Genomic DNA, 12,602 nt, shown 5'->3' on the forward strand with positions numbered 1-12,602 from the left:
TGCATTGTCCTGTATTTCAGTACTTTGTAACACTTTCCATTCAGATTTACATGTTAAGTCCATTGTAAGGATGCATGATAGCATTGTAATGATGTGTAAGTGCACATGTTTACTAAGTCACTGCTGTGTGAATGGAAAGTGATCCTGAGACGCTAAGCAGCTAAACTCAATTAAAAAAAGGAACATTTCAAGCATGCCATGAAAAAAAAAATCAAATTTAAATAAGATGAATGATAGGTGGGTGAGATATTGAATTGATTTTGTAAAAACCTATTTCTTGTACCTTTTAATATCGTGGCATTCTGTCTCCTTATAATACAGACCATGCCATTGACTTGATGACAGCGCTGTGCATTTGCAATGGGAAAGTTAGAAGAAACCAAGGGGCTTATTTGCTAGGAAGAAGCACAGCTGGGTTTGAATAAAGAATTGAACAGAACCAGAGAATTCACCTTGATTGGTTCAAGCACTTGTGTACAGTATGGAGGGAACGCAGTGAGAACTACAGATAGGTGCTTGATGCAATCCAGGGTTATTCCTCAGTGCTGTAAACTGCAGTAAAACATCCAGCTGTGTCTTATCCCAGCAGATTACAAGTGCATCAAATCAACCCCCAAGTCCTTGTGTTTGTGACGGAGTGTTTCTGTTGAGTCCCTGAACAATCCTGTCTCTACACAAACTGAAAGCATGTCAAACACAGCCCCAGTGTAGCTGCATGGAATCCATTTAGCATGGATTGCACTCTGCAAGATGGCAGGACACCACTGTGCATGCCAACAGCTTGTTTCAGTATTACTGCAGATTTTCTGAATTCGTGTTGAAGATATGGACAAATAGATCCTATCTCTATTGGCAGTGTTAGCTGAGCTCTTGAAACTGAGACTTGGTTGCTGTGAACAAACAAAGCAGAGACACATCATTGCAGATTTTCTATGCAGTCTGCTCTAGTAAATGCCTTTCATCTTAACTGAGCATTCAAGTGTCAGATCTTTCTCTAGATCCAGAGTAAATAACATGGAATTGTATTTAAATTGCATTGATGATGATCAAGAGAATGGTTCAGCTAACTGTATTGCTCCTCAGTGCAGTGTGCTGTAGAGCAGTCCACTGTGGGTAGAGTTTCTGTATGAGCAGAGCATTGAACTGACTCACTGTGCAGCAGCACAGTAATACACGGCAGTGTCTTCAGTCTTCAGGCTGTTCATTTGTAAATACAGCATGCTGTTGGAATTGTCTCTGGAGATGGTGAATCTTCCCTGGACAGACTGGGCATACTCTGTGCTGTCACCATCACTGTTAATGTAACCCAGCCATTCCAGCCCCTTCCCAGGAGCTTGTCGAATCCAGTTCATCCTATAAGCAGTGATAGTATCCCCATCCTCATCTTCCCCAGAGCCTTGACAGGACAGTTTCACAGAGTCTCCTGGCTTTCTAACCTCAGGATCGGACTGCTTCAACACAATGTCCGCCCAAACACCTGAAAGCAGAAAAGCACATCAAAACCCTTCACTGACCTCAAAGCAACACACAACGCTGTTCGAAATGGCTGCTGCAAAAGCCAGATATTATTCACAAGCCAATGACTTGGGTTTACAGTGTGTGTGTGTGAATGACTGTAATTCAATCAGTCCAGGCTCCTACCTGCCAAGCAGTACAGTACGATGCAGAGCTGTGCAATGCCTCCCATGTCTTGTTCAGTAATGAGACGCTACACTGTGTGTCACTTCTATACCGTTGCCCGGGTCCCTGGCACTTGCCTTCTGGGTGCCCCTGCTCTGCATTAAATAGGAAGTGGGGGCTCTGAGTTTGCATACGGCTGGATAAATTCAGCAGGATACAGAGTTCACTGAACACAAGACAGGAACCCATGTTACAGTTTGCTTTCAATAGACTGTGGATGTGTGATTGCATGTTATTGTATTATTGGATTCTGCTATGAGAATATTCTTTGAAATGATATTAATAATACATCACGCTCCTGTTTTATTCACACTGCCAGGGTCGTTTGCAGTGATTGAAAAGCAGTGGGTTCACTGTGGATGATTCTGTGCTTGGTTCTGAATGAGGTCAAGACAACAGATAATATGACAATGCAACAGCTTCTGTGCTTTCATTGTATTTGCTTCATTTTGATTGTGATGCACTTCTCTGGCAGATTTTCTTCATGAATTTGAGAAAGATACAAACTAACTAAAGTGTGTGTTGTTTTTGCAGTGTGTCCATCTAAAGCTGAGGGAACATGAAGCCGCTTTGAGGCTTGGAGCTTGGTTTCAGGAGACTAGGTTTCAGGCCCCTGCACGGCACACCAGGGGAGACTTGGGGTTTGATTCAGCAAAGTTGCCTCAAACTAGGTCTCCTGGAACCAGTTTTCCAGCCACTGTCCCTGAAAAAGTGGCTTTGTGTTCCCTCAGCTTGAGCCAAAGAAAGGTGCTGCAGTGCCCTCTAGTGGCTCTTCCAGTTTAATACATATAAATATCACATAAACATCTCTCCATCCCTGAATAGAGCTTCGACCCATCAGTGTGATACCAGTCTTGGAAGTCACCATTGCAGAATCCGATCTGTATGTGCCTTTACTTGTCTGTCCCAATACTTGTTGAAGGGAAGGGGAGTCTGGCCTGTGTTTGCTGTTGGCTTCACTTCCTCACTGTGAGTCTCGAGCACAGTAATACACGGCAGTGTCTTCAGTCTTCAGGCTGTTCATTTGCAGATATGCTGTGGTGGAAGTATCCATGGAAACCAGTAGAATGATCTTATATCGATGGACAGTATTGAATATTGGTTATGTTCAGTTCAGCAACCATTCCAGAGCTTTCCCAGGAGCTTGCCGGATCCAGAGTATCCAATAGCTGCTGCTTAATGTGAATCCAGAGACTTTACAAGACATCTTTACAGACTCCCCTGGCTTTCTCAGTTCAGAACCAGACTGGCTCAAAACAATATCAGATCAGACATTTGTAAACATTCACACTTCCTCTTAATATGTGTGTGTGTGTGTGTGTGTGTGTGTGTGTGTGTGTGTGCGTGTGTGTGTGTGTGCGTGAATTTGAATCTCGATCTGCACAACGGAAAAAAAATATCAATCCAAGATTCAATCCGAGATCGAGTCTGATCCAGACTGAATCTCAATCTGAGCAATCCACTCGCAAAGCGTGTTTATTTATTTCTAATACTGGACCCTGTCTTAATACTGTATCACATTCTGAATATGAATATAGCTGAGTTATTAATTGTAGGTAATACTTAGAATACCAAATACACATTTAGCATTAAAAAGCAATCCATGTGATTTCTTTACCAGTCGTTCATTATTTTGTGTATCAGCCTCCACACAAAGCCGAGCGCAGTGCGGTATACTGTAATGATGCTGCAGTCAGTCTGCCCGGACTGCACCTGAACCATCTTAAAAACACGAAGCCTCCAATAAGCTCATTTGTAAAAGTTAGTAAAGAATGGCGCTATATAATCTAAGGAAGCTGAATGTGAACTCCTAGCTGGAGCAACGAGAGAGGGAGAGAGGGGGCGGGGCAGAGAAGGAGGCGGAGACGCTGCTAGGCAACCGGCTCCTGAACATTCCACTCCGCTGAGCAGAGACCGTTAGGATTTAAAAATGCCAAAGTTCCGAGCGCCGTTAGTATGGGCTGCCAGAAATGAGGAGAAAATAAATACAGCTTTTTATAAATGTGTGCATTCAGATATCATTTAGAAATCTAGTTACAAGATTTAACATTCATCTAAATATGTAAATAAATCTTAAATCTCTTAACTAGATTTAACATTTAGTTAAATATTTAAATACATCTTAAATCTCTTCACTAGATTTAACATTTAGTTAAATATTTAAATAAATCTTAAATCTCTTAACTAGATTTAACATTTAGTTAAATATTTAACTGGCAGCTAAATCTGGAGTTTGTATGCAAATGAGCTCCACCCGCTTAGCGTGTGTGTGTGTGTGTCTCAGTGTGTTTGTCTCACTGTGTGTTTGTCTCACAGTGTGTGTGTCTCTCAGTGTGTTTGTCTCACAGTGTGTGTCTCGGTGTGTCTCATGTATTTGTGTCACAGTGTGTGTCTCAGTGTGTGAGTGTCTCAGTGTGTGTCTCGGTGTGTCTCATGTATTTGTGTCACAGTGTGTGTCTCAGTGTGTGTGTGTGTGTGTGTCTCAGTGTGTGTGTCTGTCTCAGTGTTTGTGTGTCTCAGTGCCTGTATGTGTGTCTCAGTGTGTGTGTGTGTGTGTGTGTGTCTCAGTGTGTTTGGCTCACAGTGTGTGTCTCTGTGTGTGTGTCTCAGTGTGTGTTTGTCTCACAGTGTGTGTGTGTCTCAGTGTGTGTTTGTCTCACAGTGTGTGTGTGTCTCAGTGTGTTTGTCTCAGTGAGTGTGTCTCAGTGTGTGTTTGTCTCAGAGTGTGTGTGTGTCTCAGTGTGTTTGTCTCAGTGTGTGTTTGTCTCACAGTGTGTGTGTGTCTCAGTGTGTGTTTGTCTCACAGTGTGTGTGTGTCTCAGTGTGTTTGTCTCAGTGAGTGTGTCTCAGTGTGTGTTTGTCTCAGTGTGTGTGTGTGTCTCAGTGTGTGTCTCAGTGTGTTTGTCTCACAGTGTGTGTCTCAATGTGTGTCTCAATAACTCTTAAATCTCTTAACAAGATTTAACATTTAGCTAAATATTTAAATAAATCTTAAATGTCTTAGCTAGAGTTGACATTTAGTTAAATATTTAAATACATCTTAAATTTCTTAACTAGATTTAACATTTAGTTCAATATTTAAATAAATCTTAAATCTCTTAGCTAGATTTAACATTTAGTTAAATATTTAACTGGCAGCTAAATCTGGAGTTTGTATGCAAATGTGCTCCGCCCGCTTAGCGTGTGTGTGTGTGTGTGCGTGTCAGTACCTGTGTGTGTGTGAGTGTGTCTGTGTGTGTCAGTACCGGTGTGTGTGTCTCAGTGTGTTTGTCTCACAATGTGTGTGTGTGTGTCTCAGTGTGTGTTTGTCTCACAGTGTGTGTCTCAGTGTGTTTGTCTCACAGTGTGTGTCTCTGTGTGTGTGTGTGTGTCTCAGTGTGTGTGTCCCAGTGTGTGTGTCTCAGTGTGTGTGTATGTCTCAGTATGTGTGTGTCTCAGTGTGTGTGTGTGTGTGTGTGTTTGACTGACACACACACACACACACAGGTACTGACCCGCACACAGACACACACACACGCACACGGAGCACAGAGAAGTTTGGTGCCAAACCAATTATTTTTATTTAAGAACAATGATAAACAAACAGCTAATTGAACAAAATATCAAACAATTTGACGAAAGAAAAAGTGGAAACCAAAAAGAACTATTTCTAGTCACCTAATCACAGGTACTGACTCCAATAACTGAGTCCAACCACAGAGCTGCAAAACTGCCCTCTGATCTGCACAAAAAGACGATCCTGACTGAACAAAACTAACAGCCTTTATACCCTTCCAGACCTCCCCCTCCCCCAGAATAAACCATTCTGCATGTGGGTATATAGAGACAAACCAGCAAACAGTTATCAATAATAAATAAAGTATTCAAAAAGAAACAAATCAATATATATATATATATATATATATATATATATATATATTATTTATTTCTTAGCAGACGCCCTTATCCAGGGCGACTTACAATTGTTACAAGATATCACATTATACATTATTTCACATTATACAGATATCACATTATTTTACATACAATTACCCATTTATACAGTTGGGTTTTTACTGGAGCAATCTAGGTAAAGTACCTTGCTCAAGGGTACAACAGCAGTGTCCCTCACTGGGGATTGAACCCACAACCCTCCGGTCAAGAGTCCAGAGCCCTAACCACTACGCCACACCACTACTATATAACTAAACATTAATCTAACACGTGCATTAAAACTATGTTTCCAAACAAGCAGAGGGAAACATACTTAAAATCAGCTCTCCCCCCTTTCAATATCTTCTAGAGGTACTGCCCGGACTACAGGAAGTCAGTACTCAGGGAAGTCAATAAAAGCTTCCCTCACCAACATGGCTGCTTCCCCACTTCCTGTCAAGATGGAGGACCTCACCACAACACCCAACTCAGGTTTCCTGAACCATTGCATATGAAAAACATGCACATTAAAATAGCTGTTGTTCATTTTAAAAGTTTATCTTAACAATAGTACTGCAATCCATTGTTCTGGAAGTGTGTTCCCTTCCAAACCAGCTCTCTAAACCGTACTCTTCATTAACCTTTCTTTTGTTTTTCAGGACAGTCCCAACCACAGGCCTCCAGTCCCCGTACAACAGGGAAGTGAATTTTGTTTTTCTTATTTTCCTTACTAGACACAAGGATCAGCAACACCATACAAAAACAGTTTAAAAACAATTGCAGTAAATGTCCAGATACATACTGAGACAATGTGAGGGTCTCCTCCCTCACACCCCCTTAGCAATGTTCATTTCTGTCTCTCTCTTGGCCTTTCTAACTTCCTTTTTGACTTGTGTTTGCAGTTCCTAACAGGAGGAGTGCAAACACTGTTGCAGCAGCAAAGGTCATTTGAAATGATCTAGACAGCGTTCAGAACTGGGCAGACACATGGCAAATGACATTTAATAGAGGAAAGTGGAAGGTACTGCACGCAGGCAATACATTTCTCCCCCCTTCCTTTCTATATTGGTTAATTGTGGGCTCTAGTTTTTTATTTAACATCGCTGAGTCCCTTGTCCCTGTGGATTGCAACCACAATGTAGAAACATATAGAGAATGGATGGGAATGGTCAATAAACATCACTGCTGTTTCTCTTAAAGCGTGTTTATTTATTTCTAATACTGGACCCTGTCTTAATACTGTATCACATTCTGAATATGAATATAGCTGAATTATTAATTGTAGGTAATACTTAGAATACCAGATACACATTTAGCATTAAAAAGCAACCCATGTGATTTCTTTACCAGTCGTTCATTATTTTGTGTATCAGCCTCCACACAAAGCCGAGCGCAGTGCGGTATACTGTAATGATGCTGCAGTCAGTCTGCCCGGACTGCACCTGAACCATCTTAAAAACACGAAGCCTCCAATAAGCTCATTTGTAAAAGTTAGTAAAGAATGGCGCTATATAATCTAAGGAAGCTGAATGTGAACTCCTAGCTGGAGCAACGAGAGAGGGAGAGAGGGGGCGGGGCAGAGAAGGAGGCGGAGACGCTGCTAGGCAACCGGCTCCTGAACATTCCACTCCGCTGAGCAGAGACCGTTAGGATTTAAAAATGCGAAAGTTCCGAGCGCCGTTAGTATGGGCTGCCAGAAATGAGGAGAAAATAAATACAGCTTTTTATAAATGTGTGCATTCAGATATCATTTAGAAATTAGTTACAAGATTTAACATTCATCTAAATATTTAAATAAATCTTAAATCTCTTAGCTAGAGTTGACATTTAGCTAAATATTTAAATAACTCTTAAATCTCTTAACTAGATTTAACAGTTTGCTAAATATTTAAATAAATCTTAAATCTCTTAGCTAGATTTAACATTTAGTTAAATATTTAACTGGCAGCTAAATCTGGAGTTTGTATGCAAATGAGCTCCGCCCGCTTAGCGTGTGTGTGTGTGTGTGTGTGTGTGCGTGTCAGTACATGTGTGTGTGTGTGTGTGTGTGTGCGCGTGTCAGTACCTGTGTGTGTGTGTGTGTGTGTCTCAGTGTGTGTGTGTTTTTGTCTCAGTGTGTTTGTCTCAGTGTGTGTGTCTCGGTGTGTTTGTGTCTTAGTGTGTGTGTCTCATGTATTTGTGTCACAGTGTGTGTCTCAGTGTGTGTGTCTCAGGGTATTTGTGTCACAGTGTGTGTCTCAGTGTGTGTTTGTCTCACAGTGTGTGTGTGTCTCAGTGTGTTTTGTCTCACAGTGTGTGTCTCAGTGTGTGAGTGTCTCAATGTGTGTCTCGGTGTGTTTGTGTCTCAGTGTGTGTGTCTCATGTATTTGTGTCACAGTGTGTGTCTCAGTGTATTTGTGTCACTGTGTGTGTCTCTGTGTGTGTGTGACTTAGTGTGTGTGTGTGTCTCAGTGTGTGTGTCTCAGTGTGTGTGTGTCAGTGCCTGTATGTGTGTCTCAGTGTGTGTGTGTGTGTGTCTCAGTGTGTTTGGCTCACAGTGTGTGTCTCTGTGTGTGTGTCTCAGTGTTTTTGTCTCAGAGTGTGTTTGTCTCACAGTGTGTGTGTGTCTCAGTGTGTGTTTGTCTCACAGTGTGTGTGTGTCTCAGTGTGTGTTTGTCTCACAGTGTGTGTGTGTCTCAGTGTGTTTGTCTCACAGTGTGTGTCTCAGTGTGTGTCTCAATAACTCTTAAATCTCTTAACAAGATTTAACATTTTGCTAAATATTTAAATAAATCTTAAAACTCTTAACTAGATTTAACATTTACTTAAATATTTAACTGGCAGCTAAATCTGGAGTTTGTATGCAAATGAGCTCAGCCCGCTTAGTGTGTGTGTGTGTGTGTGTGTGTGTGTGTGTGTGTGTTTGCGTGTTTGTCTCAGTGTGTTTTGCTCAGTGTGTGTGTGTCTCAGTGTGTGTTTGTCTCAGTGTGTGTGTGTCTCAGTGTGTGTCTCGGTGTGTTTGTGTCTCAGTGTGTGTCTCGGTGTGTGTGTGACTCAGTGTGTGTGTGTCTCAGCTTGTGAGTGTCACAGTGTGTGTGTGTGTGTTTGACTGACACACACACCACACACACACAGGTACTGACCCGCACACAGACACACACACGCGCACACGGATCACAGAGAAGTTTGGTGCCAAACCAATTATTTTTATTTAAGAACAATGATAAACAAACAGCTAATTGAACAAAATATCAAACAATTTGAGGAAAGAAAAAGTGGAAACCAAAAAGAACTATTTCTAGTCACCTAATCACAGGTACTGACTCCAATAACTGAGTCCAACCACAGAGCTGCAAAACTGCCCTCTGATCTGCACAAAAAGACGATCCTGACTGAACAAAACTAACAGCCTTTATACCCTTCCAGACCTCCCCCTCCCCCAGAATAAACCATTATGCAGGTGGGTATATAGAAACAAACCAGCAAACAGTTATCAATAATAAATAAAGTATTCAAAAAAAAAACAAATCAATGAATATATATATATAAACTAAACATTAATCTAACACGTGCATTAAAACTATGCTTCAAAACAAGCAGAGGGAAACGTACTTAAAATCAGCTCTCCCCCCTTTCAATATCTTCTACAGGTACTGCCCTCACTACAGGGCGTCAGTACTCAGGGAAGTCAATAAAAGCTTCCCTCACCAACATGGCTGCTTCCCCACTTCCTGTCAAGATGGAGGACCTCATCACCACACCCAACTCAGGTTACCTGAACCATTGCATATCAAAAACATGCACATTAAAATAGCTGTTGTTCATTTTCAAAGTTTATCTTAACAATAGTACCTCAATCCATTGTTGTGGAAGTGTGCTCCCTTCCAAACCAGCTCTCTAAACCGTACTCTTCATTAACCTTTCTTTTGTTTTTCAGGACACTCCCAACCACAGGCCTCCAGTCCCCGTTCAACAGGGAAGTGAATTTTGTTTTTATAATTTTGCATACTAGACACAAGGATGAGCAACACCATACAAAAACAGTTTCAAAACATCCATACAAAAACAGTTTCAAAACATTTGCAGTAAATGTCCAGATACATACTGAGACAATGTGAGGGTCTCCTCCCTCACACCCCCTTAGCAATGTTCATTTCTGTCTCTCTCTTGGCTTTTCTAACTTCCTTTTTGACTTGTGTTTGCAGTTCCAAACAGGAGGAGTGGCAAACACTGTTGAAGCAGCAAAGGTCATTCGAAATGATCTCGACAGCGTTCAGAACTGGGCAGACACATGGCAAATGACATTTAATAGAGGAAAGTGGAAGGTACTGCACGCAGGCAATACATTTCTCCCCCCTTCCTTTCTATATTGGTTAATTGTGGGCTCTAGTTTTTTATTTAACATCGCTGAGTCCCTTGTCCCTGTGGATTGCAACCACAATGTAGAAACATCTAGAGAATGGATGGGAATGGACAATAAACATCACTGCTGTTTCTCTTAAAGCGTGTTTATTTATTAATAATACTGGACCCTGTCTTAATACTGTATCACATTCTGAATATGAGTATAGCTGAGTTATTAACTGTAGGTAATACTTAGAATACCAGATACACATTTAGCATTAAAAAGCAATCCATGTGATTTCTTTACCAGTCGTTCATTATTTTGTGTATCAGCCTCCACACAAAGCCGAGCGCAGTGCGGTATACTGTAATGATGCTGCAGTCAGTGTGCCCGGACTGCACCTGAACCATCTTAAAAACACGAAGCCTCCAATAAGCTCATTTGTAAAAGTTAGTAAAGAATGGCGCTATATAATCTAAGGAAGCTGAATGTGAACTCCTAGCTGGAGCAACGAGAGAGGGAGAGAGGGGGCGGGGCAGAGAAGGAGGCGGAGACGCTGCTAGGCAACCGGCTCCTGAACATTCCACTCCGCTGAGCAGAGACCGTTAGGATTTAAAAATGCCAAAGTTCCGAGCGCCGTTAGTATGGGCTGCCAGAAATGAGGAGAAAATAAATACAGCTTTTTATAAATGTGTGCATTCAGATATCATTTAGAAATCTAGTTACAAGATTTAACATTCATCTAAATATGTAAATAAATCTTAAATCTCTTAGCTAGAGTTGACATTTAGTTAAATATTTAAATACATCTTAAATCTCTTAACTAGATTTAACATTTAGTTAAATATTTAAATAAATCTTAAATCTCTTAACTAGATTTAACATTTAGTTAAATATTTAAATAAATCTTAAATCTCTTAGCTAGAGTTGACATTTAATTAAATATTTAAATACATCTTAAATCTCTTAACTAGATTTAACATTTAGTTAAATATTTAAATAAATCTTAAATCTCTTAGCTAGAGTTGACATTTAATTAAATATTTAAATAAATCTTAAATCTCTTAGCTAGATTTAACATTTAGTTAAATATTTAACTGGCAGCTAAATCTGGAGTTTGTATGCAAATGAGCTCCACCCGCTTAGCGTGTCTGTCAGTGTGTGTGTTTTTGTCTGTGTGTTTGTGTCAGTGTGTTTTTGTCTCAGTGTGTGTTTGTCTCACAGTGTGTGTGTGTCTCAGTGTGTTTGTCTCACAGTGTCTGTGTCTCAGTGTGTGTGTGTGTGTCTCGGTGTGTTTGTGTCTCAGTGTGTGTGTCTCAGTGTGTGTGACTCAGTGTGTGTGTGACTCAGTGTGTGTGTGTCTCAGTGTGTGTGTCTCAATGTTTGTGTGTTTCAGTGCCTCTGTGTGTGTTTCAGTGCCTGTGTGTGTGTGTCTCAGTGTGTGTTTGGCTCACAGTGTGTGTGTCTGTGTGTGTGTGTCTCAGAGTGTTTGTGTCTCAGTGTGTGTTTGTCTCACAGTGTGTGTTTGTCTCAGTGTGTGTCTCTGTGTGTGAGTGTCTCAGTGTGTGTCTCGGTGAGTTTGTGTCTCAGTGTGTGAGTGTCTCAGTGTGTGTCTCGGTGTGTGTGTGTGTCTCAGTGTGTGTGTCTCAGTGTGTTAGTGTCTCAGTGTGTGTCTCGGTGTGTTTGTGTCTGAGTGTGTGAGTGTCTCAGTGTGTGTCAAGGTGTTTATGTGTCTCAGTGTGTGTCTCAGTGTGTGTCTCGGTGTGTGTGTGTCTCAGTGTGTGTGTCTCTGTGCGTGAGTGTCTCAGCGTGTGTCTCTGTGTGTGTGTGTCTCAGTGTGTGAGTGTCTCGGTGAGTGTGTGTCTCAGTGTGTGAGTGTCTCAATGTGTGTGTCTGTATGTGTGTCTCAGTGTATTTGTGTCACAGTGTGTGTCTCAGTGTGTGTGTGTCTGTGTGTGTGTGTCTCAGATTGTGTGTGTGTCTCAGTGTGTTTGTCTCAGTGTGTGTTTGTCTCTCAGTGTGTGTGTGTCTCAGTGTGTGAGTGTCTCAGTGTGTGTGTCTGTATGTGTGTCTCAGTGTATTTGTGTCACAGTGTGTGTCTCAGTGTGTGTGTCAGTGCCTGTGTGTGTCTCAGTGTGTGTGTGTGTCTCAGTGTGTTTGTCTCAGTGTGTGTTTCTCTCACAGTGTGTGTCTCAGTGTGTGTTTGTCTCACAGTGTGTGTCTCAGTGTGTGTCTCAATAACTCTTAAATCTCTTAACAAAATTTAACATTTAGCTAAATATTTAAATAAATCTTAAATCTCTTAGCTAGAGTTGACATTTAGTTAAATATTTAAATACATCTTAAATCTCTTAGCTAGATTTAACATTTAGTTAAATATTTAACTGGCAGCTAAATCTGGAGTTTGTATGCAAATGAGCTCAGCCCGCTTAGCGTGTGTTTGTGTGTGTGTGTGTGTGTGAGTCAGTGCCTGTATGTGTGTCTCAGTGTGTGTGTGTCTCAGTGTGTGTTTGTCTCACAGTGTGTGTGTGTCTCAGTGTGTTTGTCTCACAGTGTGTGTCTCTGTGTGTGTGTCTTGGTGAGTTTGTGTCTCAGTGTGTGAGTGTCTCAGTGTGTGTCTCGGTGTGTGTGTGACTCAGCTTGTGAGTGTCACAGTGTGTGTGTGTCTCAGTGTCTGTGTGTGTGT

At 41.3% G+C, this 12,602-nt stretch overlaps 1 gene segment (V, D, J or C); it reads right to left on the reverse strand.

Annotated features, from left to right (window-relative positions):
* Nucleotides 1–1,148: 1,148 nt before the first annotated feature.
* LOC131723257 (immunoglobulin heavy variable 3-48-like) lies at nt 1,149–1,742 on the reverse strand. The segment is given in 2 exon segments: nt 1,149–1,477; nt 1,642–1,742. Coding segments are annotated over 2 exon segments (375 nt in total).
* Between the last annotated feature and the right edge of the window lie 10,860 nt (nt 1,743–12,602).

This window comes from Acipenser ruthenus, chromosome 54 (assembly GCF_902713425.1).
Source record: "Acipenser ruthenus chromosome 54, fAciRut3.2 maternal haplotype, whole genome shotgun sequence".
Lineage (NCBI taxonomy): Eukaryota > Metazoa > Chordata > Actinopteri > Acipenseriformes > Acipenseridae > Acipenser > Acipenser ruthenus.